A 25610-nucleotide genomic window follows, 5' to 3' on the forward strand; every position below is an offset into this window, starting at 1 on the left:
GGACGTCTATAAAATCTCAGTCGGGGCTTCAGGGGCCACAATACCTACAGGTATTCAGGTTGTGACGTAGGCGGCCGCCAGGCAGCCGGAGCCCGTCCCCACCCCCACCGTCCCGCCCGCTCCCCAGCTGCGTCCGCCGCTGTCCTGTCTGGCTGCCCCGGTGTCTGCTCCGCCGCTCAGCGCTCAGCGGCGCTCCCACCCCCGTGAACCCGAAGACACTGCCTCCTCCTCCGGTACCTCCCCGGCTCCCGCTTCTTCACCCGGTGGATGCACCAGCGCCGAAAGCATGACGGGCATCGCCGCCGCTTCTTTCTTCTCCAATTCCTGCAGGTTCGGCGGCTGCGGTCTCCAGTTCGAGTCCCTCGCCGAGCTCATCGTCCACATCGAGGACAATCACATCGGTGAGTCGGGCCAGCTGGGGCGCCAGGCAGCTAGCAGCGCTTAGCTAGCATTAGCTTGTTAGCTGAGCGCACGGAAGCTCGGATCCGCATTCCGCTATTCCTGCCTCTCCCTCTGCGTCGAGGCTCGGCTCTCTGCGCGGTACCCGTCGACACGACTCCAATTCAACCGGAAAACACCTCCCGTGGATGAAACGCGCAACCCGTTCGGTTTACCCTGCATTTATTCGGGTACCTTTGCAGACTTGACCGAGGGCCCCGCAGGTCTCATAGGTGTTACTAGCATTGCGCGCAGGCAGCGGTTTCCCTGCTAACATCAGACAGGAGCCCGTGTTTACGGTTCGAGGCCCGATGCGGGGCAGCGGCTGCTCATCGTTGCGTATTGGGCTGGCGACACGTCTGTCGCTTTGGCACCTCCATTCTCAAGCTGTGGCAGACGCTGGGAAAAGGTGATTCTCACGTCTTCCACACGCACGGGCTTCAACTTGTTGCGCCCGTTATCTGACTTTTATCCGACTCTAAACTCTGGTGGCCGATCACACGCAAGATAACGGTCAGCCACTCGTGATTGACAGATAAAACGCAGAGTCTGGTGGTGCGAGTAGATGCGTTCACCACCGTGGGTCCTGGGAAATGCTTGGTAAAGCCATTATTACTCACATCGTTGAGGAAATATGGTGTATTGCTTAGACTATGGAAGTATCTCACTTTCACTCCAACCAACGTTATTTGCGTTAAAGCTGTTTCATTATCTTGCTCAGTTTGATCCAGCTTGACGTCATGATTTTTCAATATCTGTCATCACAAATCTGATTGTATACCCATAGATGTCTATATTATTCTGATTAGCATGCTAATCACAGTGTCATTTCCCTGTAGGAGCAAGACATTAATCTGAATATTGCAGGTCCCCCTCCAGTGTCGCATACTACAGGAGCCCAGACTGGACAAAAGCCTCTAATCCCCTACGCAGCCCTCAGGGACCGTGGACGCCGCAGTCGTTAACAAAGTTGATGTGCGGTCGTCATCGGTTGTCACGTGTGCCCATCCTCAGGAGGCTGCTTGAGCCGAGCAAGGCGGTGGGGGCGAGGGAGGGTAGAGCGGATGCTTCATTGAGCCCAGTCTCCATGGCAACTGACGTTCTCAATAGGCGCTGTGGGGGGGGTTAGTATATTGGCCGAGTTATTGCACACCTGCTGTCTCACCAACAAAGAGGGCTGCAGAGAGTTCAGCTGTGCCGCGGACCCTGGAGGTCTGATGTCATATCTGGACCTTTAGCGTTTTAGTCCGTGTGATACGACCGTAGATAAACCTAAAGATGTTTGGATTGTCTCGAAGGCTGTGGTGTTTGTTTGAGAATGAATCTGATGAGAATGCATGAATGCAGCTTGCATTTTCAGCCACGCTTCCCAGACCCATCGCATACGCATATATATGCATAAATAGATGCTCCATCTGGCTCTTTGACCTTTGACCTGAACCATTAGCTCTCGCGATGGCGTGGATTAATGGCTCCTCCCTCTGCTCACTTCTGCAGGTCGCCATCATCTACAACGCATGCGGCCCAATCAATATCACTCACAGATCGCAAGCCACGGGGGTAAAAGTGACAGATGGAGGGGGATCAAGTGAGAGTGGTGGTGGGTTCAGCTTTGACCCTTTGTTGAAGGTTAGAGGGGCGTGTGGTCAACAGTCTATCAAAAGATAAGCAAAATCGATCAGCCGACCCCGGGGAGCTGTCTGAGGCTTTGTGGCTGCGCCTTGTACTACAGATTAGAGAAATCAGGATTAATCCAAGTAATCCAAACACAAGTTTGTGTTATCAGACCTAAAACCTGACAAATCGGCTAGAATCAATGGTGTAGTCTCTGCCGCCCTCTAGTGGCGATGCGTTGTATGTACAGACTAGCTCACAACATTCCTTTTTTATTTTTTTAAGTTGACGTAAACAGTTTATGAAAGCATAGAGATCACTCTCGCGATAGAAATGAGGTAATATGTGGGATCCAGCCGGTGATATTATCTAAGAAGTGCAAGGATATGACCCTCCAAAGATCCAAGGAGATTCCAGATAAGTGCGGAAGCAAATGAGTTCACTGACCTGTGTTTATTTGGCTGTTGATGGACTGTTTGTGTGCAAAGGAATGCACTGATGTCTCTTTTTACCTGTGCATGCTCGTACCTGCTTGCACCTCATTGAAGGGTGAGGGTGAGGGGTGGTAGAGAGTCAATGCAGGAGGCTGGAAAGAGAGAGAGAGAGAGATACTGTCAACAGCTGTGTTGTAAATATGAAGGCAGAATAATTTTGTATCTTTCACCAGATTTAAAAGATGGCCAGTGTTTTTACTTTACCCGCGCAGTTTTTAAAATGCATCTTTACATTTTTTATTATTAATCAATTGCTCGTCAATTCTTTTATCATCAGAATAACTCAGTAATTACCCCCATTATTACCCAGCCTAGTTCATTAGGACAAGAGGCAGCTGCCAGACCCTTTCCTGGTCCACGTTTAGAGGTGTAACACAGGAAGGGGGACTTTGTCCGTGCACGTGAGAGTGCGTTCACCATACTTCCCAAATGACCTGTCAGGGTGTAGCGGAGCAATTAGTGGACTGGCATCCCGAAGTGGAAACTGCCGTCCCTGTATTTTCACACTCCACGTCCACCCATGGTCACACAGTTCGTCCTGAGGAAGCCATAGGACTCCAGCACCCCACCAAGAACTTGGGAAGTGTAATTACAGAGGAGTTTGTCTCACCCCCCCTCTCTTTCTCCCTCTCCTCCCCCCTGCTTCTTTTTTTTTTTGCCCCCATCCGGTTGCCTGCTGCTTGAGAAGCATGTTAAAATGCCCTCTGTGGCTTAATTAGCAGTCTGCAAAACAAGCCGTGCATTCCTGCCCTGGCGTCAACACACATACACACACACACCAGACACACATAGGCCTGTCCACATGTGCACATACATGTGGTGGCGTTTATCCACGCAGTGCACGTTCAGCAGGGGGCAGCAGAGCACCGCTGGCGGAAGACGGAGTTCTGCCGGGGCAATGTAGTGGCTGTTGATTGGTTGCAGCGTTTCATGACAGGAATTCGAGTTAGGGAGATATTTATAGACTGCAGGGACATTGTGGTTGAAAAAACAGATGCACGGCCATGGACGGAGAGCCCGCTCACATGTCACTGGATGGCAGAATCAGTTAGAAACGCCAAAACTCTGTGATCAGCAGTTGGTTAACTTCCTGTCTAGTTGAGCAGAGGTTGTAAAGCCGGTGTCCATTTACTGCGTCTCTCTCTCTCTGTGCACCTGGGTAACACCCCTCCTCTGTTTTCTGCACACACTCCCAAACACGCATTTATGTGTGGTCTTTAATCAGAACTGGGGACATCGCAAAGCGAACTGGCCTTTTCTGCACATTTCTCTCAAACGTCCGAATACGGGAAGGAGTGGGACCTCTCGCCGCTGCTAGGACTAGGAAACTCCAGCAAGATTGAAAGAGACTTCAAACCACCTCAGTGCTTGATATAAATAGCCATGTTCTCCACATTGTTTTTGATTCCATTCAAAAAAGGCTTTGCAGGATGAAGCTACAAGTGCATGAGGGTTGCTGATGCTGTATTCTATATATGGGTGATTAAGGCCAGTGTGTGTGTGTGTGTGTGTGCGTGCAGAGCTCTGGTTTCTCATCTCAGCAGCAGGCAGCATTATTAAGACGGAGCCATAAAAGACCTCCGCTGTGGACCACCTCAGACTTGTGTGTTTTTGTGTGTTTATGCATGCGTGCCCCTGACACCCGCCACCACCCCCACCTCCAGTAGTTCTGCATCCTCGACAGGCAGCAGCGGCACCAGCATTTCCACCAGGGCCCTCGGTGCGTTCGTCGCCCTTCTTGGCGGGAAGCTGGCATCCTTTTTTCCTAGAACCGGGAGGTGTGGAAAACCCCGGCGCAACGAGACGAGCCAACGTTTGGATCCGAGTTTAAAACCATCTGTTAACCGTTAGGTGAAGCACCGCCGTTCCTTCCCCCGCCGAGCACTTGATGGCACTGCTACTTCGCCCTCCCGCCGCGCAGACAAGCACACGTGCCCCCGTTTTCCAGTGGCTGGAGGATTGGACTTTGAAGCTCCGCGCCCCTCGGGCAGGGGAAGTAGCCCACTGTAGTTTGATTGACTGAGCAAATCAGCTGGAAAAAGGGTGCGTGTGTGTCAGCAGTGTACATTCATCACACCCGCCGAGCTTCTCACTCACTGTCTTCCAAATCTCTTCTCCGCCGCGTTCGGACCCTGATAATTAACGGTTCTGGCGTTTCTCTGGGTGTCTCAGTAAATTACAGACGGCGTTGGCGCTGGAGCGATAATGCCCCACTTATGAAAGCATCCCAAATCTCTCCGTCGGCGCTTGTACATTATCCAGCAACACAGAGAGCTCAGTGTGAGAAACGCGCCGCAATCTGTCACCAAGTCTGGTGAGACGATGACAAGAAGAATAGACACTCGCGTCCGGTCCGGACTGAGGGCTAATTCACGCCGTAGCGAACAGCAATTAATTTCGTTGTCTCTCCCTTTTTTCTTCCCCTTCAGACACGGATCCGAGGGTCCTGGAGAAGCAGGAGCAACAGCAGCCCACTTATCTGGCCCTGAGTTACATCAATAGGTAGGCGCCCAGATCTCGACCTCTCCACAGGGGGCAGCATTGCTCCACCGGAGCATCCAGCCCGTGGACGGGCCGAGCTACTGATGGCTTCCCCGCAGACAGAACAGTGACTCATCTGCAGGCTAGCCTCCAAAAACCGCGCAAAGACAATCGGGCTGGTCTCCGTGCGCCGCCAGCGGGGCGGCCAAAGACGCCATTAAAGGATTACAACGCGCATTTGTTTTGGTGCGGCGTACCAGTGTGTCACATCCCGCTGACGGGAAAGTTAAATCACAGAAGGCTGAGAAAGATGAGGATGAAGCAGAGAGAGACGGAGAGAAGTTGTGTGTTTGTTTACAGCGGTGATTGTGAGAAGTGGGTTTTAAATGCCCCTGTGTTTTCAGGAAGCTGTATCAAAAAGAGCCGTTATTAAATGAGTTAAACCCCAAATGGCCCTGCCGGGGCCTGGGGTAATGTCCTCAGACAGCAGTTGTGGGTTTTAATATTTCAAAAATGTTATTTAAAAGTCGTAAACCGCGGTTAAAAGACCGGAGAATAACAGAATTATCCTTTTGGTGGCTGTTTAGTGGGAAAATGGTTTAAATGGGGATAAACAAGGTCAGATTGGGACGTTTTGTGTCGTCAGGTTCATGACGGACGCGGCGCGGCGCGAACAGGAAACCATGAAGAAGAAGGCCACGCCCAAGTTGTCCCTGTCCATCACCGGTGGGGTCTCGAGGAACAGCACGGCCACGCCCCCTCGCCACACCAGCGGTAACCTGACGCCACCCGTCACGCCCCCGATCACCCCCTCATCCTCTTTCCGCAGCAGCACACCCACAGGTAGGACAGGTGTGAGTGGGGAAAAAATGAGAAGGAAACGGTTTCGTTAATGGGGGGTTACACAGACGGAGGCCGTTAACCGGAGGCCTTGGCGGTTTCCGCCAGGAGGAGCGTCAGTCATCAAATTGAAACTGCCCGAACGCAGCCGAGAAGGCAAAAAAGCAAATAACAGAGTTGAAGCTAGCGTGTATTTTTCAATTTTCCAAGAAAATGATTTAAAGAGTGCGATGTGGGCCGGGTGCGTGTTGTTTGCCTCGGTGGCCCCCGCGGTGAGCAGACCAGTCAACACTCTGCTAATTACATAGCAGCTGTCGTGCTGCGTGTTAGCATGGGGCCGTGTGTTGCACAGCCAAGAAGCAGATGTCCAATTCCAGCCCAAACGGCTCCGAATGGAACACGCACAAACACACACATGCGCGAGCACGCGCCCCCTTTTGCCATGTGCCAGGGTGCCATCCATTTCCTCATGCTGAGCTGCAGCATTTCCTGTGCAGTGGGGGTGGAGGTGTGGGGGCGATCAGTAAGCCCTTATATGTGTGTGTGTGATCTTGAGCATGTCAGTAATGTGGTATGTGTGTGTGTGTGTGTGGGTGGAAAATGTTCTGCACTTAGCAAAGCACTTTTTTTTCCAGGCTGAGCAATGGGGATCACTCCCACTTAATGATCTCCTTCTCTGTGCCAACTCCTGCCTTTAGACTCACACAAACACACACACACACACACACAAAGCACCCCTGCTGTTGTGTGTGAGCAGTGCCTTCAGTGACACATGGGCTGCTAATGAATTAAAAGCAGAATGCAACAGAATTAAACTATTAATAAAGTCACATCGCATTTATCTTGGGTGAATTCCCATGCCGTGCTGCGCTATGGGGTTTGTCCTAATCTGTATTTCATCGGGGATGACTAGCATATTTCTTCTTCTGCGTGTCTCCACTGTGCCCCCAGGCAGCGAGTATGACGAGGAGGAGGTAGACTACGAGGAGTCGGACAGCGATGAATCGTGGACCACTGAAAGTGCCATCAGCTCCGAGTCCATCCTCAGCTCCATGTGCATGAACGGGGGCGAGGAGAAGCCGTTCGCCTGTCCCGTCCCCGGCTGCAAGAAGAGATACAAGGTAGAGTCCAGGGGGCCCGTCTCTCCAGAGCCACACTGGCGTCGTTGTCCTGGTATCACATGCCTGGACGTCGTGGTTTTTTGGTTTTTTTTAAATGACCTAACTCTGTGATGCATATAATTGTATATTTGTTTTGGTCGAATTAATCAGAGCCGAGAACAAAAAACCTCATTCAGCCTCTTTTCTCTCCGCTCCGACTCCTGTTTTTCAAATCATCCGCAGACCAAAACAGCAGCGTAGGATAAAGCTATATTTGTTGTGGAGTTGGTCACATGTCTGTGATTTGGTGGAGGTGGTAATGATGAGGAATAGTGGTCGATAAATATTTGAAGAATGTAGACGACGGAATCCAGCAGCCTTAATCACAAGGGGCCTGGTCTTCCCTCTTTCCCCACCTCCTCCTTTTCTGGGCGTTTTTATCATATATATTTGGGACACGATTGTGGTTCAGCAGCGATGTGTGACGCCTCTGCTCTCCTCAGAATGTTAACGGCATCAAGTACCACGCCAAAAATGGCCACCGCACGCAGATCCGCGTGAGGAAACCCTTCAAGTGCCGCTGTGGGAAGAGCTACAAGACCTCGCAGGGCCTGAGACACCACACCATCAACTTCCACCCGCCCGTCTCCACCGAGATCCTGCGCAAGATCCAGGGCTAGAGCCGTGCCAACAGACCCCCCCCCCCCCCATCACGACTTTGCTCACCTTCAAGGTCATACTCCCGGATCACGTGCATGCATTTAAGCCGCTTCCCTGCATTTTTTTTGTCACTCTTTTATGCGTTATACAATTATTTTTACCCACTTTTTGGAGCAAAAAAGTATCTTTGTAGTATTTTTAATGTTGAACATTTGCACATTTGTATCTATCGTATTCTATCACAATCCTTTTTTTTTTTTTTACTACTATTATTTGACGTACATAAGGTGCTACCTGTAGAAAAAGACAAAAAAGAAATAAGAAAAGACACCATCTAGCAAGTGCCCCTGTGAGCGCTGATCTGAGCTCAATGGTTGCAACACTCCCTTTCTGCCAGTTTGAGTTGGCTGACCTCAGATCTGTAGCCTTCACGGTTATCACCCGGGGCAACGGTTAACTTATATGCTAAACAGATATATAATCAGATATGTACATAATATATAAAGGTATTCAGGTACATATACATTGTGTAACTTTATTTTCAAGCTTTATTTTATATATTTGTGTCAGTCTTTTTTTAATGTTACTCCATTCCATATTCACCGAGGTGGCCAGCTTTGTGACCTCACCGGTCAAACGGCCGGCCGGCTTTCGTCTCCTCACCAAGGGCCGAGAGATTAGGAGCCGATGCGCCTTTGACGTTCATGTAGCGCGGATCAAGAAGGGACCTCGAGGGCGTTGGCGCCAGCATTTCCGACGCGTCGGCTGAGCGGACCGGCATCTCACCGGGTACGCGTCAGATCGGCAAAATCGTCTTGGTGGTTATTTTTTTTTTTTAGTCACCGTGATTGTTGCCAATAGCTCTCCACTGCCAAACGTTGACCATGTCATGTGCCTGACGAGGGGGGAGGGGGAGGGGGGTGTAGTAACGGCGTCTCCGACTGATTTCCTTTCCGAATCGTGCGCGTGGGTAGATGTAACTCACAGGAATGTACTCGTGCATGCTTTCTGTTGTCGTACCGAGAGAAGCTACATGTCAGTGAAGAGGAGTGATTAGCATTTGAAAGAGATTACTGTCTACAGCCTGTCATTGGTGTTGTAGAGAAGAGCATTCCAGTTCCTTGTGTGTGTGTGAAAATGTGTGTGCGCTTGTTCTCTTCTGTACCTGGATTCGTGTTACTGTGTTCCGTGTTTCTGTGCCGAGATCTGTTGCGTTTTCTTTGCAAGGCCGCCGGTTTGGTCTCCTGCCGCAGCTGCCGTCGACCTGCTGCTCCACCGACCGAGGTTTTCATCTTTATTGCCTCTCGGAACAAAAAAAGAAAGCGAGGAGCGGCACCGCGTGCCGAGGCACACTGATTCGTTATCACAAAGCGTTTTTTTTCTTGTTGTGGATGTGTTTTATTCTGCAAACGGCTCGCAGCACGAGCCTTTTCTCCCTGTTGATTTGATGGTTCAGCGACCTCTGACGTGCACACGCCCTCCTGTTCTGAGCTGCTGTTGAGTCAGCAACTGGTTTCTGTTAGTACGTTGTGTTTACAATACTGACAGAACTTCCTCTGAAACGGACACGTATTAGCCCCCATTTAATATACTTTTAAAATAACTGCTGGTCTGTATTGTAGTTACGCTGCCTTTAAAGGGACGGTTCACCCCAAAATCAATCATACATACTTCTTACTTGTTGCAACGTGCACAGTTTTTGTCTCACTTTGTAGTGAGAAGAGTTGCACAGTGTCGGAATATCAGTTTTGAGAGGGATTCTCTTAAATATGCAGGAAATAGACCCAATGGTTTGACAGCACGCAATCACAACCTAAAGCCCGATCATGATGTAGAAAATACAGTATTTTAACAGCTTCCGCTCATATCTGACGTCAAAGTATTGACCCGTATTGGTCTTAAGGAAAAGTGTTCATTCAGATTCAAAATTCACAAAAATGCTTCTAATTTGAGGTGAGCCGTCCTTAAATAGAACACGCTACCTTAAGGAAGCAACACAAACATCCCAAGAGGCCTCTCGCCAATGAGACGTCCTCGCTAATATCGGGATCAGTTTCAAAGGGCGTCCGCGGAGCAGCGCGGACAAAGATAAATGTTCCGCGCACACGATGGGGACGCTTAATGCAGGGGACGTTTTTGAGAGTGGGATCAAGAGCAGAGACGGGGCCGACAGGGACAGAGACTGAGAGTCTCCCGCCGGGATCTCTGTCAAACACTCGTAAAATCATCGTCACTTCACGGACAGTGCTGTTGCCATGACGACGGCTTGAACTCCAACGCAGTGTTATGCATATGGGAGAGGAGCAGGGGGGGTATTGTGTGCAGGAGGAGGGGCGAGGGTTGGGTTTCAACATACAGTACTGTGTACAGTGAATGTATTGTAAAGTGTGTCGTCAAGTGCTTTTAAATTATATTTTCGTATGTAAAACGGAGACCGACGTTTCCTTTTTCTATGGAGGGACAACAGGTTCTGAGCAGAGAAACTTGTAAATGATGTCAAAACTGTCTTTCTATATAAAAGAGAAGCTGCTTAAATGTAAACAGGAAAACTACTTTTAAAAAACAGAAAAATAAAACTATCAACGGATGGATTTGCATCATTTTCTCCCCCCCCCAAAAAAAGACAATACAAGGGTGTTTTTATTCATAAAGCTCTTTTTCCATCTGCCATCTTTGACATTCTCACATGAAAAGCATCGGACGGGACGCACACACAAACTCTACATTTGCTTATGGATATCGGGCATGTGCAATTTTTCCAAAAGCCTGAACGCCGTCAGCTTTGGTGACAGGAAACAGACCGAATACAGCGGACGCACACAGATGACGCTCACAGACGATGCCGACCACCGCAAGGAGGAATTTTTTCATACCATTTTTCGAACGTGGAAGTACATATCTAACATGTCCTGCAGTCTCCTGGCGCAGAAACATCATGGGTCCTCCGTTTTTGTCGCCACTAAAACATGAAGGAAGTATTGACGGTGGAGGAGAAGGGGCACGATGTTGACTCCACGACTTATTTACAGTACATTCAGAATAAAGCCTTGTTTAGTGCAGATACATTAGAATGTAGTGCTGTTTTTGTTCGTCCGAGCAGAACTAGCGCCTGTACAATCATACAGCGGTCTGCGAGGTCATTTCTCATTTCATTAAAGAAAAAAAACCCAAACTCGCAGACATGGCGTACTCTCTTCTCAAATTGCATCCACGCACACACAGACACGCACGCGCATTCTCATCTCCTCTGTCTTTCCCGGCTCTTTGAACGTCTTGGCTGCCTTATTCCAAGTTAATCCTACTCATAAAGAAGTTTTAAGTGCAGTTAAAGTACAGGGACATAAACCTTACAAAATAACCCCCACCCCTCCACGCCATGTTGTGCAACACAAAAGAATCATGCATTACCAATGGTGCTTTAGTCATTTGAAGCTGAAAATTAAAAACCCTTAAATACTTTAAATCTGCCCTAATTAATAAACATTCTCTGGTTCCTTTCAATACTGCACTACATTCTTTCTCATCTTCAAGATCACCAAAAAAAGTGCTCATGATTGTATATTAAGACGACTTAACCGACCCCGAGCTGACAACACACATTTGCCCCAGACATTGCGTAGGAATATACACCCCCCCCCCCCCCCCGGCGGGTCACTCGATCTGCTCGAAGTTGAGCACATTGCCGTCGAAGTGTGTGAGGACGTGCCTCTCGAAGAGCTGCTGCTGGCAGTTCAGAGGGAACTGCTCGGCGCAGACGGGACAAACCTTCCAGTGGCTCTCCACGTGCTGCTCGAAGCTGCGCTGCTCAAAGTGAGGAGGGAAGATGACCTCGCACAGCGGGCAGCGCTTGTGGACGTCACTCCTGGGAGAAGTTGAGAGGAAGATGTGTGTCAAGGTGAACGTGAAACGCATTATTGGGTGCAACAGTGCAATTTCTGTGTCTGTTAAAGACGCATTTGATCGCCGTGCTTGTGGGTCTGGTGAACTACCTGGAGTCAAAGCAGAAGCTGCCCCTGGTTTCACTTAGTCGTCCAGATTGATGATCGCATGTAAGCTGAGCCCCATCAGAAGCCTTTGAACCATGCAAATAATGTGAAAAGATGATCATATAACAAAAATCTGTCAGCATTCCAAAGCTAAAATGGCACGAAGGCCCGTTGCTTCGTGTTTCATGCAGATTCACTCTTTACACTTTGCTCCCAAACGACCCAGCAGCTGATCTTGAATCTGTCTGTGCAAAAAAAATCTCCCTTAATTACTCTCAAAGCCCGCCGCATCTTTGTCTCTTGAGCACTGAAGGAGTGACATTAATTAGAGTTTTATGCAAATGAGTTTAAGGCGGCATTTTTGAGGGTAGGCTACTAATTCCCTTCATGCGGTCAGGGGGAATCTCTGGAGACGGAGAAATGGGAATTAAAGTGACAACCTGAAAACACTGATTGATTTGGATATTATGGCAGAGAAAGTGCAAATTAAACCTCTTCTCCCCCCCAGACATACATCATAACATAAAAGTGAAAAGCTGTCCTCCTACGTTTCTCGTATCTGGTGCTGGATGCTCTGTGTTTTCCGGGGGAGTTGCGGAGCGGGAAGGTTGGATACAGACCACCTCTTGATTCCAACCACGTGCACCGGGGCCTGGACTTGAGGGTGTGATCGGGGGTGCACAGGGAGGAGCGCAGGGCGGGGCCTCGGGTGGAGGCCGGGCCATCTTCTCAGGAGACGAGGCAGCGTCTAGGTGGGTTGAGGAAAAAAACCTGATATTGTCTCCACGCTGAGAACAGAAGACGTAAATATGAAGGAATCCATTTATCTAACGTGTAAAACCTTTTGTGGTGTCAGTGGAGTAGGGATTGCCATATTGCAGCTCAGCGGGCCTCTGTGGCACCAGCGGTGGGGGAGATGGGTCCTGAGGGTATGGCAAGGGATAGTGTAGCACCAGGGGCTGCCTTGCGTCGCCACCCTGAACTCCAGCTTCCTGTTCTCTCTGATTGGACAATAAGCACTGTAGCTCCTAGAAAGGATGCCAGAACCTCAAATCACCACAATTCTTGACATTCTCGACGATCCTGATATGCTACGTTTCAAAATCAGTGGTATGGATGATATTGAAGCCGTACGGGAATAAGTCATTCATTTCAGCTAAGAGTTTACTTTCTCTTTATGGCGTTTCTGCCCTTTGTGATTATAGATGAAGCAAGAGCATTAGTACCCTACTCATTACTGTAATGGGTGTCAGACTCAGGCTCCCTCTGCTCCAGCTTTGCAGATGAAGACACGAACCCCCTTCTTCTCGCCGTGCCCCCTTTGTCCTCCTTTCTTGATGACTTCATTAGCGCGCTGCTCTCAGGTTTAACATTTAAACCAGGGTTGGGGAGGTGAAACAGACACGTCACGTGGCATTTGCACCATCTAATGGCACTGAAGCGACGAGTGAAATAACCTATTATAGATGTATTAATTAGCAGGTGGTGCGGAGTAAGGAGAAGGGTAGAAAAGGCTGCAAAAAGAGGTCCAACACTGCACGTTGGCATTTAAAATTGATTATGACTATATTACTCAAGACTCCAATTGTTATCTGTATTTCATCTGTAAGAAACTGTGGGTGAAGATTTTCGTTTTCGACTCCGTCTCCTTGCTTATTTACCTCCTGTAGCTGCTCTTTGTCTCTGATAGCCTTTGCAAGGTTGCGCTTCAGCTCCGTCACCTCTCTGGCTCGCTCTGCTATCTGCACCTGGAGGTGCAAAGGACAACAACTTTAAATCTTTCCCCACAAACTCATTCTTTACATCGACACAATTGTGCAAGTTGCACTGAAACACAACGCAACCGATTCACACATAAATTCAGTCAGCAAAAGCAAACATATGAAGAAACTGGCTCACAAGCCACATCTGATTTAAACCTCAGTGGAATCAGATGTGTAGTTTTTATGAGTAAATGCAAAAATAGTCTACGTCCAGGGCAAACTGGAGCCGACTGGGAGATCGTAGTAAATCTCCCCCGTCCTATCGGGACTGGCCCTGTGAGGTAGTTTATTGACCAGTTGCCTGAACTTCTCTCCTTTCATCCCATTACAAAGACTCCAAATCTCCTCCTCTCAGGTTTCGATTTCTGCTTCTTGTCCGTTTGTCTATCCTGCTTTATGAAAGCTTAAATTCTGCTCATGTCATTCTCTTTCATCTCCTTTTGTTCTCTCTCCCTCTCTCCTTCTTCTGTAAATTTACGGCTCAACATTACAGGGTTAAGTTTAGGTGAAGGGATTCCACAGCCGTCTATCTCTCTCCCCGTCTCCTTGTCCATTTCTCTCCCTTGCCCTATCCTCTGGGTGGCTGATGTAAACAGCCGTAAATAAAGCACAGTGTTCCATGGCTGCCGCTCTTGTCAGTCTCAGGGGCCATTAAGAGCAGCTTGGGGCCCAGGCACTTGCCTCAGACTGAAGACTCTATCAAAGACAGGGGAGACTCTTATTTACAGCTCTGATAAATACACACTCACTCACGGAGATTAAACGGCGGTGGGCACTTTGGCGGACACTTGCACGCAAAGTACAACAGGCCTCATAAAGACGCAGGGAGCTGGAGAGCTCGCACTGAATCACACGCATACCACACACATTGGCTCATGTGTGGCGATGCGTGGATGCATGGTGCGACTCGCTCCTTCAGGTTAATGCACGCTCAAGTAAACATCCTCGACACCAGCCTCAACACCCTCTTATGCTTACTCAGCAATTATTTGCTTGGGACAATCAATAAAATGGAAAACTGGTCAACTTTAGTCAATTTCAAAAATTTCCCAGTATCTTAAAATGTAATAATGTGCAACTTTCTTTGGTTTAAAATGTAAAAATGACCGTGGTTACTTAAAAGTATGTGATAAATGGTTTCAATATAAAATACATTTTAGGGTAATTTTATATTATTTTTTAATGATATAACTGAAATAAGAGGGGAAAATTAATGTATAAATCAGCTAATTAATTAATCATGAGCCAAGTCTGCTAGTCAACCAGTTCATTTAAAACTGTCCTAAGGTTAGTGCGAATGATCGGCCTGTTTTTCTTACTCTGAATCGCTCCTCCTCGTCGGCCAACCTCTGTTTGAGCGTCTCGTTGATGACGCACTGCTCCCTCCACTTCTCCTCCATCATGGCCAGCTCCTCCTCCACCGAGTGTGTCTGGTCCCTGTCTGTCTCCCCCAGGGGTCTCCCCTCCTCCTCCAGCAATACTCGTCGTGCCGCGGCATCCCCGATTTTTTCGACTCCTTCCGCCACCGTCACTTCCGCCTCACTCTTCCTCTCGTTTTCCAACTCGACCCAGCTCATCATCCTCTCCAGCAGGTTCTCGTTCTTCTCCAGCGTCTCCATGTCTTGTTTCTGCCTTTCCCTCCCTTTGTTGGCATCTTCCTCGGGCTCTTCCTCCATTTCTCTCTTCTCTGTGCTAATGTTGGCGCTGGAATGTGTTGATCTCATGAGTTCTTGGCTGATTGTCAGCTCAGTTTCTTCTTGTAAGACTGCAGTAGGTATATTCCCTGTACAGCAAACACAACATATTGACAGAATGTAACAGAAAAGATAATGGAGATACAGTATTTGATATAGGTACACTGGTTACACTTGACTAATATATTATAACTAACACAGGGGACTTTTAAAAATGGTACTTGGAAAGAGATAAATACTGGGAGTGTGCAGCTTGTTCTGCATAATTAATTTTAATTTTACAGTTCAAAGATAAATATTAGATTTTTGCCAACCTGTGGCTGTATAAGGTGTTTGAAAAAACAAAATCCAAAGTTTGGCCAGGAAAAGTGAGACACAGCCCCTTTCTGTGTTTGTATGCCGTACTGTTGATTGTACTTGCTGTTAGTGGAAATACTAGTATGTCTACATTTCCATCTGCCTGAGGCTCTGCTCATCAATGCATAAAAAACAATTGTGGACAAGACAAAATTAAGGACTACAGCAGCTGAATTCTTGAAAGAAATCTGTTTTTGTCACCTTTCAAAATTAAATTTAAGTCTGAAGCCATAGCTAAAGAAAAAAAAAGACTCACTGTAACCAGCACAAAGCATCAACTTTGTGCAACCAAATTAATTCATTTTAATTTTGAGCTGGTGTTTGTGTCATTTGGTGCATGAAGAAGTCTTCTTACTCTTCTTACTTATAAATTCATCTGGAAGCCTCTAAAAGAAAAAAATGGCCAAACCGGAAGTCTACATCTCATTATGCTTTTCTAAACTCTGTTCTCATCTTTACCCGTTTAAGTCTTAAGTGGAAAGACAAAAGCAATGTCAGGAGTGTATTAGGATTAAAGCATATCGACAGCTTTCATTAACAGATCAAAATGCTGACGACAGGCATGCTTAACATTTAATGAGAAACAGATTTTAGGGACCTTCTAACAAATAACACTTGTAGAAGCAAGAGAAAGAGTAACAAAGCACCACAAAGCATAGTAACCATAACACTGTTACTATTGTTTTTAGCAGAAATCGCAAGGAAAAAGTAGTTCGCATAAATAAATAGATTTATGCTTAGCATTACTGTAAGGGAGAATTGGAAGTTAATATGGTAATATGCAAGCTGGAAACATACCAAAGAACAATTACAACACCTTGCATGCAATTCAAGAACAAGCAGCCCTGCTTTGCCTATGTTAACCATGTGAGTGTGTGTTTACGGTTGTAAAATTTGCAACGTTTAAACTTCTTTGCTATCAAGCACACATTACAATTTTGACTAAAGTGCTGATCAAACATGTTACAGGCTGTCAAAATTCAAATGAAGACAAACTGGATAAAGGAAATTCTTAGACAAATACTTGTGTGATCAAGTGTGACAGCAAAATGATGTTTTAATTTATTTTCCCTTAAGCTGTCACCAGACAAGCAATATCAAGACAACGCAAGAACACACAGAACAAGTGTGTACTTTAGACTGGGGCTGTACTCTAAATTAGTTATCAGTTGGAGCAACATTTACAACACTGAAATTGTACTTTTGCATTTGAAAGTGTGCATACCTGCTGTTGGTGACTCTGGACTTGGAGTGAGGGGCTCCTGTATTGTTTCAGTGGAAGCATTTCTCTTTGTCTCCTAAGAAAATGCAACATCAAAAATGAATAATATCCAACTATAGATTGTGACATCTACAGGGTTCAGGTATAGGACTCACCACCTGTGACTCAAGGGCATTTAGCTTGGCCACCTGCCTGCGGAGGCGCTGGCACTCCCGATACTTCTCCTTGTAGTGTTCGGCTGCCATGTGAAGGCGCAGCTTCAACTCCTCCACCTCCCTCTGGAGCTCAGCTTCTTCCTTTGACACCACCGAGAAGCAGGATGTCATCTCCCCACTGTTCCCAACACCCTGTGGAAGAAGCATTTGTAACGCCAAACCCGTCCATTCTCACAAAAATGATTTAGCGCAGAATGACTCAGGAAAGGCACAAGAGAAGGAAGTAAAAACTGACCACCACCTTCTCCGCAGTGCTTCTCATGCGGTCGAGCTGGCTCTCCATACGTTGGCACTCGGCCTGTGCGTCGGCCAAACTGGCACGGAGCTTGTCAGCCTCCACGCGGGCACAGTAGAGCTCAGTCATCGTGTGGTCGCGGGTGGTGGCTGAGTCACGGAGCTCTGAGGCCAGGAGGTTTGCTTGTTGCCGGGATGCCTGGAGCTGCTCCTCTGCCTGGCGGAGCTGTTCACGCACGTGTGCCAGCTCTGCCTAAAAACACACGTCCGAAAGCAGATGTGTTGAGTTAACGCAAGTGCAGGAGGTACTTAAGTGTGTTCCTGTGCTATCAATGCTAGTTTAAACAATCTTCGCCACCTTTTCAGCCTTGTTGGCCAGCAGCTCTTTTTCTAAGCTGTCCCGCTGGGCAACACAGGCCCTGAGCCTCTCCAGCTCCTCCTGGAACTGAGCGATGGTCACCTCCCGATTCAGCTCCACTGCTTTCAGCATCTGTAACTCGGCGCTCAGCTTAGTGTTCTCCAGTTCGGTGCTGCGCAAATGCACCTACACATAAGTGCAAAACAAGGTCAGGAAAAAAAGGTCCCAGTTTTGGCTCTTTAGCAATCAGTGATGAGAATTCTCTCGCCTTATAAAGATCCCGTTCATCCTTTTCATTCTTCAGCTGGCTCTCTAAGCTGTCTCTTTCTGCTGTGAGCTTCTTCAGATGATCACGCAGGCTGTATCACGGAAAAACCAAGTCAAGGTTTCAGCTTCATAGTATAATAATCAATAATCAATCAATCAATAATCAATTCTCCACTCACCGATCGAGCTCCGTTTCCTTTTGCAGTCCTCTCTGGGTGACACTCAACAGGTCCTCTTCCAACTGACGCACTCGATCTGTGGCTTCCGTCAGCCTCTTTCTCACTTCTTCCCTCTCCTCTGAAAGGCCCTGCGAAGAACGTAGCAGCTCCTACAAGACAGAGAGAAGGATTTGGATCATGATCACAGGCATCTTTCAAATCAGAAACTTGTAAAATATTTATGATAAATCAGAGATGAAAGATCCAGTGTTGTATTTAATAGTACTGGACACATTAAGCACACTTATCTCACAGCTGTGCATTTGATTTAATGTGGTTGCCATTAAAATTATAATTTGTACCTACAACTAAGTTTCATTAAAGAACAACAGCTATAAAAACCAGGGCTCTACTATTGTCCTCCATTTTATATCAACCTCCTTCTGGTAGAGTTGTAACACGCGAAATTCCCCTCTGGCAATGAGTTACATCTTATCTCATTAATCACAAATCATCAGTTCCAAACTATGAGGCTCTTTCGGTGAACACAGGCATGAATACAGCACACAGCAAATCCTAAATGATGTCCATGAGTTGGGCCTGGCGTTTTAAAATTGCATTTGAAATTTGTGATGATCAGCAAAAAGACGAGTGTTCATTCATCCGTGGCCAATATCGGTTGTGACAGAGCAACATAGCTCTGCACACGCCCTTCCTTCTGTTTGTGTACTGAGCACAGGGAGTCACACACGCAAACACACGAGAGGTACATGAGTTCACAGATACACATTCAAGGTCACTCGATGTAGAGACATTAAGGCGGAGTTCCAATCACTCAGAGGGCACAAGCACACAGTGAGTAAACTAGTTACACACTGGCCTGTCTCCCTCTAGGCTTGGCTCTGCATAGATTACTGTATGATTTTTATGGGTAGCATTTGTAAAAGCACTTTAGCAGTGCATAAAGACCTTATAAAAACTGTACTCATAAAATTAGCAGCCGCAAAATATGTACTTATGTTTTCACGTTAAACTTGGGATATTTTCATCAGGGTGGCATGAGCTAACACATCTACTGTAAATCTCCAGATGGACTGGCCTGTTCAGAGAAAGGCAACACAGTAATAACAGCATGTCTCTGTGCTTTACCTCGTAATTTATAGTGATTTTGTCCTTCGTGAAAGATAGAAGCGGACTAACTCAAAGCAGGCCGTGCTGACGCTGAGCCCTGACCAGAGAGTTACACTAGGGGGCGATAAGAGACTGGGTTCAGTTTCTCAGACCTCTTGCCAAGTTTCACGTCCCTGTGCTGTCAACCCCACTACTTACGGTACTTTCATGCAGATTTCTTGACTGTGTCTAGGTGTGTGTGTCAAGTAACTGCTTATCAAAGGAATGACTCATGACGCACTGAGAAGAAAACTCTGACTCATCCCTTACAGAGAGCAAAAAGAACATAGAAAATTAACTTCAAGGGAAATGAATTTTGCCCTCCTAATGAATCCCTTGATAATGATGACCGAAGATAAGGGGAAAAGAAAATCGACAGCGAGAAAGCAGTGGCCGCTGAATCGCGTGACTGAGTGGTGTTTGTCCCTGAGGCAGGGCAGGGCCCTTTCTTTTTTTTTTTTTCTTTCTCTCAGGCAAGCGGTTTTGCGGACTACCCTACTCTCATTTCACACGCAGACTGAAAGGGTTTGCGAGTGTGTGGCATAATGAGTGTGTTTGTGTGCGGGCTTGTGCATGTGTGAATGCACATTAGAGGGGATCCTGTGGTGCGGAATCTGGATGAGTGTGTTGGGGTGTTTTTCAGGGTGTGTGTGTGTGTGTGTATACGTTTGACGTCATGTTTGTTCACTCTGCGGCTGCGATGGCACCGTCCCTGACGCCAAATGCCCCGAAAAAACTTTATCCCAATTCCGTTCTGGCCCACTGAGTCAGGTCGTTAAAGAGGAAGACCAGATTGCATGTACACACACAGGAAGGGAGATTGTTCATTTCTTTGTGCGTCTTGCAAATAAAGACTCAGATTATTCATCAATTTGGGCCTTTGAGGTTATTTTAGAGCTGTGATCGCTGGTGAGGAACCGGCTCCACACACGAGCGAATAAGAGTCCGCTTATGTACACAAGCGCAAGCTTATATTTATGTGCACACGACCACTCAGGTTTGTCAATGCTGAAACTTACCTCATGTCTCGATGCAATTACCAGGCACCTTTCGTATGTGTTGCAAGCACAATTTCACCTAGATTTAGGTGAATTAATTTGCTTCCGTGTAACAAATAATGGGTAAACTAAGATTATGATCGCCGCTGACTTATGGAGGAGACAAAATTGACACTTGGTGGAGAACTCTCTCACTTGGTTATGTGTCCGCAGCAAGCAGCACGTCTCCCTCTCCTGCTCTCGTTCCTTGGCCAGTCGTCTCTGCTCCTCCTGCAGCTGCTGCTTCTCCTCCTGGAGCAGATGCATGGCCTTCAGCAGCTCCCTGCGCTCCTGATGTGCCTCCTCCACATGCTATTCCAACACGTGGCAGGATACAGGTGGCACAGGTAAAACCAAACAAGAGTACTGCTTGTTAATAGTTTTTGACAAATGGCTCATATTATTGGTGCCAATTAGTTAGAAAGTGGAGGTGGAATAAAGAAAGAAACAAAGAAATCTCTTGATCTTGTGTGACATACCTCTAGCAGTCCAGTCTTAGTGGTGACAACCAGTATGTCCGAGTTGCTGTCATCCTCCGTAACAGTCAGCAACTCTTCAGTGGGTGTGGTTGACCTGAACTGGAAGGGTGTACTGGCACCTCGAATGTCCCCAGCATGCGTGACGTAACAAAACTGGTAGAACTCGCCATCAGATTTAGGGACATAATAGCCTTTAAGATAAAAGTTAGTATTTGTGCTGTCATCTAATACAAGTATGAGCAACTATTCATTGGTCATTTTCTACTAAATGAATTTTAAAAAAAGATCTGGCAACTACCATGCATAGTGCTGATGTTGTGAAAACACATGGCAACGTTGAACATCCTGCAGCCAGCCTGGTTTAACTGACTACTGTAACTGACCGCTGTAATATTTCACTGTGTAATATCTGATCGTTTCAGGCCCAGTAAAACCAGTTTGAAGGACTTTAATCTGTGTTTTGTGTGAATGTAGAAGGTTGTGAAGGTGCTATGGTTCCAGTCCACTGTTTGTGGTTGTGCACCATTATTAAATAATGATGGTGGGTTTTATATGTGCTGTAAAATGGAGGGATGACTTCAGAATACTACGGGACTGCAGAGCAGTATACACAGACTCTGTGTGTGTGTGTGTGTGTGTGTGTGTGTGTGTGCGCGCACATACCTTGAAACACCACAGTCCTGTGCACCGTACTTCCTGGTTCATACTTTTCCGGCATGGGAGACCAAAGAAAAGTGTAGTAATCTCTGGCGGTACTCCAACCCACCTGAGGATATAAAACACAATATGTGTTTTGAATTACAGCAAAAAACAGGAGTCAAGCACTGATAAAACATGATATATGTTGAGATCCCCTGAAATATTGTTCTGTTCATTGTTAAGCACATGTTTTACATGCTATATGTTTGTGGTTAATTTTAAAACCTGCGGGAAACATGGGAAAGACATTAGAACGTAACGTAAAAGAATGTAAACTCTTAAAATGGCCTTCACTCTTCACTCACATGCAGCCCTCCTTGTTCTCTCTTTTTAGCTCTGGCCCAAACTGGGCACTCAAATGCCTTTTTCGTGTGCACACATGAGTGCACGGGCGCAAGGAATGGTGGTGGTGGTGGTGGGGTTAAAGTGAGGAAGGAAAAGGTGAAAATTTTTAATGTAATTCTGTGAATTTCATGTGTTGTTAGGTGACAGATGATGAAAGGGAGTCGTAAACATCATAACTCGGGCTATACATCATAAATCTGTCACATGCAACCACACTCTTTCCTCGTCCTGACCACTCTCTCTCTCACACACATCCCCACCTAGTTTCAACCTACATGTGTGATACATGTTTGTAACTTTACATAGCTGCTTTCAGCTGGGAATAACTCAACCACGTGCGATGGAGCGGTTTTTAGCATAGTAAAAGGAGAAAATGTAGCTCTCTATTGGTATATGTTACGGTATCACATTTATACGGTTGTAAATCTACGTCATACTTCGAAGTATAGGTCATAAGACACGCTACATGAAGGCTGGGGTTACTTACTTTTGCAGAGCTGAAATTAAAACTTACAAATAAACATAAATTCCATTTTACCACGAGCATTCGTATGAATTCAGTTGTGCTGTTAAATGTCCAACTAAATAGTTACAACAAAGGAGAGAAATGCTCACAGAAAAAATGATAAGCAGTGACTGGTGACAGTAAATCAACTGCAAATGTTAAAATATTTGTTTTTATCGCTCCTTTACATGAGCCAATATGTTCAGTGTAACGCTATTCTGAACAAATAGTGAACCTCGGTGTGTGAAAAGCTGGGCCAGGAACATTCCTTTTACATCTACCAGCGACTCACGGCAAGGCAAGACTGTGATGGAGCGCTGCTAGCTTTCCTCACATGCTCACGTGTGTTTGTACAACAGCCAACAGACATAAATAATTTTGGTAATTGCAGAGTGAAGTTGACTGACATTAGGTTAGGTATGGTGTGGCATTCCAGCACTGGAGTGATGTGATAAAATAATCACAGGCAAAGCAGCTATCAATCATTCCGCCAAGGTGAGTGGGGACAACATGATGACAAGTTAATTATACAGTTACACAACGGGTTTCTCCCTGACGCCCAACAAACATGCCACAACCGAAAACCTCCACAGACTTGTTTTTTTTAGGGAGTCGTGTGTGTCAGCCATAAAACTCAAACTAAACTAAACCCTACTTTCACTGGACAAATAAGGGAACCTCATTTATCAGCCATGAGGTGAAAACCTTAAAAAAAAACTTCATGCATAATTTGTGTTAATGGTAATGCTTACAACATGGTTTTAACTTTGCAAGTTAATCATTGCTTCTCACAGGAAGTGATGCAATTGGACATGAATTCCATGAAAAACATGATCAAACTGACATGTAATGTAATTAATTAAACACATATTGCAATTTGATCTTTTTTTTTATTTCATTGACAGAAATAAAAGCATAAATTTAATAGCAAAAATAAAATATTTAATTCAAAATGTAGGCATATACTGTATTTGTTTGATGGTTGAAGGGTATTATCAACAAAGACACTGGTAAAATGTTAAACAGTGAGCAAGATTGATGTTTCTGGATGCCCATGCTTGTTTCCAGCCACTGAGAGGCGTCTGTGCCCAACTCAAATGAACAGCAGGCCTGCAGTCTGAGTCATCTAGTCTCTCTCTCCCTCTCCCACTGTGTCTCCCTGCCTCTGTGTGCGCGTGAGAAAGAGGAAAATGCTTTCATCCTGACTCATGAACATGCAAAAATTTGGCTTCTGGGAAGAAAAACCTTGATTGCAAAGTGTGAATACCAGAATAATCAAAGTGTGAAGCAAGTCACTTATTACACTGATTACACTCATACTGTATTTGAAGCTGAAAGTATTAATATTTGTATAGGCTCGTGAACTTTTCTTCAGAATCAAGTTGAGCAAACTACATTAATGAATACAAATATTAACAGTGAACTCATGTATAATTTCTAGTATGAAAAAAAACAAACCCTCACCAGTCAAATTTATTTTGCATTGAAATAGTTAACTGCTGATATGAAATTTCAAAGAGACAGACATCGACGTCAAGAGGATGAAAGAAAAGTGGTCTGTACCCACCATCAAACAGGCTTCAGTGTGGATTACAACAATTAAATTTTCCAGTTGACTTTTTTCCATATAAACTGTGCATCTTTATGCCTTTTTAATTGAACTGGTCGATTTGAAGTCAGTTCTAAAACAACAGTAAAATGTTTGTCTTTTGACTTTATGGGACATCAGGTTTCCTCGTTCACATTTCCTGTTAATTATGTGTGAGATTTGATGGCTGTGATACGGGAGGGGCGGAAGTTGTTTAAGGACTGATGGAAAACCGAAGGGAATGAAAAAGTGAAGTGAAGGGGGGGTTCTAAGAAGAAAGTGTGGTTCACAAAGAGCACCAAATGTTTGCCCCCCAGTGAGACATTGCTCAGCCAGCTCACCGTTAAGCTCTTCCTCCTTTGGAGCGAAGAGTAACCACAAAAAAAGCTAGCTTAACCATTAGTGCCGAGGCAGCTGTATCTGTTAATGTGCCAACTGCACACTGATGGCCAATGAATAAAACCATTACACACAGCCCATGTCACAAACACCTTAATAATAAGATGGAAAGAGCTCAGCTTTGCAACTAATGAACAAATATCCTTCTTTTTTTTTTTTAACAATTCTACATGATTAAGTTGAGCTGTGGTGGGTCTGTGATGTACCTTGAAGATGCCCACCCAGTCTTTGGGATGGGGAGTGATGTAAGGGGTCAGGGTGTAGCGACACTCGAGAGGTGCCTGGGGCAGGAAACTTTTCTCTACATTCTGGAAGATGACGTGGGCAAAGTTGGAGGTTTCCATAATGCTGACGCTGCTCCCCGGTGATGAATCCACCACCTGGAATGATGACATTGTATCCTGGTGGTCACTTCATTTGTCTGGAAGAGAAAGAGGCAAATGGAAAACACTACATTTTTTGTAGTAGATGATAAAGCAGCAGTCAGTGATATATGGTATACTTTTGACTTTGTTTACAGCGTAGCACACCGAGGAATCTGAGACAAACTTCGGCCTAGGTAAAACCATCACATTGAGGCTGAAGAGATTATCTCTGTATAGCTTTCTTACCATTTCATGAAACACTCTGTATGGCTATGTGACTTCATTTCTTGTATACCGAAACCTGTGCATTAAGTATGATGTTTAAAGACTCTGTTAAGACTGTTATAAGCTGATTTTCGGGTGGATGATTCAACATTGGCAAGTCATCATGAGTGAGGCTTATTTTGGCTGAGCAGCTTTGTCATAAACACAGCACACTGAGCCTCAAGTTCAATCATTGTTTAACAGCCAAAATACAACCGTACCATGCACAACTGTCCTCAGTAAGATGGAGGTTAATCTTATTTACGGTGGCTACGAAGCTAACATTAGCTGGTGAACAGGCCATGTCGTGTCAAGTCACTGGCTAGCTAAATATTATTGCAGTCGGTCTGCTAGCTTGTCGATACGAGATACGACAACCGATTGTTTCAATATAAAAAATACCCCTAACGCATATTTTCTACTTGCGTATAAAGGAGAATTCGCTGGAGAGGACGAGGTTTTTGGTTTTTTTCTTTTACCACTGTCTCCGTTGTTGTTGTTAATTCCAGAGACGGATGCGTCTTTTCCATGGATCTGTGAAGTCTCTTCCTGGGTGATGCTGAACTTCCGGGATGCTGAGCAGCGTCACAGCTGCACCAATGAGAAGAGTCGCCAGAAGCAGGTGCGCTCTGCAAGAGAGTCGCAAAATAATTTAAGCAATAATTAATTTTTCGAATCGACACCGAGAATTTGCGAATCACAAATGTATCGTGTATTTTTAAACGCTATACGGCAGGCGTGACGCCCTCGGCAGTTTTTAATTAACCGGGCATCTTTAATTGCAGAGCCACGCATATGAAGCAAATCTAAATTTAAAAAGCTTAAATATATAGATTTTGGATTCTCTCTAATTAAACCGTTTAACGGAGGCTAAACAG

The 25610-nt window shown here is 46.0% G+C and overlaps 2 protein-coding genes across 5 annotated transcripts; one reads left to right on the forward strand and one right to left on the reverse strand.

Annotated features, from left to right (window-relative positions):
* The first annotated feature begins 108 nt into the window (after positions 1-108).
* On the forward strand, positions 109-10214 carry jazf1a (JAZF zinc finger 1a). The gene is made up of 5 exons (XM_057019989.1): positions 109-401; positions 4976-5048; positions 5674-5870; positions 6819-6988; positions 7471-10214. The coding sequence occupies exons 1-5, from the start codon at positions 287-289 to the stop codon at positions 7645-7647; spliced, it is 732 nt and encodes a 243-aa protein (XP_056875969.1). The 5' UTR covers positions 109-286; the 3' UTR covers positions 7648-10214.
* Positions 10215-10264: 50 nt separating this feature from the next.
* On the reverse strand, positions 10265-25401 carry tax1bp1a (Tax1 (human T-cell leukemia virus type I) binding protein 1a). Of its 4 annotated transcripts, none has more exons than XM_057019978.1 (17): positions 25212-25401; positions 24310-24524; positions 21231-21333; positions 20568-20758; positions 20245-20400; positions 17903-18051; positions 17725-17815; positions 17457-17642; positions 17100-17351; positions 16808-16996; positions 16653-16725; positions 14696-15159; positions 13275-13361; positions 12455-12641; positions 12162-12361; positions 11617-11699; positions 10265-11489 (listed from the first exon to the last, which is right to left on the reverse strand). In XM_057019978.1, exons 2-17 carry the CDS (start codon positions 24496-24498, stop codon positions 11279-11281), a joined length of 2811 nt encoding a protein of 936 aa, XP_056875958.1. In that variant the 5' UTR covers positions 24499-24524; positions 25212-25401; the 3' UTR covers positions 10265-11278. The 4 variants fall into 4 exon arrangements, with proteins under 4 accessions (XP_056875958.1, XP_056875957.1, XP_056875960.1 ...); XM_057019977.1 differs by having other exon boundaries at positions 16805-16996; positions 25212-25383; XM_057019980.1 differs by having other exon boundaries at positions 17106-17351; positions 25212-25371.
* Positions 25402-25610: the final 209 nt, after the last annotated feature.

Source organism: Takifugu flavidus, chromosome 21 (assembly GCF_003711565.1).
Source record: "Takifugu flavidus isolate HTHZ2018 chromosome 21, ASM371156v2, whole genome shotgun sequence".
Lineage (NCBI taxonomy): Eukaryota > Metazoa > Chordata > Actinopteri > Tetraodontiformes > Tetraodontidae > Takifugu > Takifugu flavidus.

What these genes read in the sequence shown, in the direction of transcription:
- tax1bp1a (XM_057019977.1), bottom strand. Translation starts at nt 24,498, where the DNA reads ATGTCATCATTCCAGGTGGTGGATTCATCACCGGGGAGCAGCGTCAGC. An exon ending in CAGGACTGTGGTGTTTCAAG is followed by an intron (nt 20,759 to 21,230) that starts GTATGTGCGCGC and finishes TTTATCTTAAAG; the next exon opens with GCTATTATGTCCCTAAATCT. An exon ending in CAGCACCAGATACGAGAAAC is followed by an intron (nt 11,700 to 12,161) that starts GTAGGAGGACAG and finishes CATGGTTCAAAG; the next exon opens with GCTTCTGATGGGGCTCAGCT.
- jazf1a (XM_057019989.1), top strand. Translation starts at nt 287, where the DNA reads ATGACGGGCATCGCCGCCGCTTCTTTCTTCTCCAATTCCTGCAGGTTC. An exon ending in GCCCTGAGTTACATCAATAG is followed by an intron (nt 5,049 to 5,673) that starts GTAGGCGCCCAG and finishes TTGTGTCGTCAG; the next exon opens with GTTCATGACGGACGCGGCGC. An exon ending in GCTGCAAGAAGAGATACAAG is followed by an intron (nt 6,989 to 7,470) that starts GTAGAGTCCAGG and finishes TGCTCTCCTCAG; the next exon opens with AATGTTAACGGCATCAAGTA.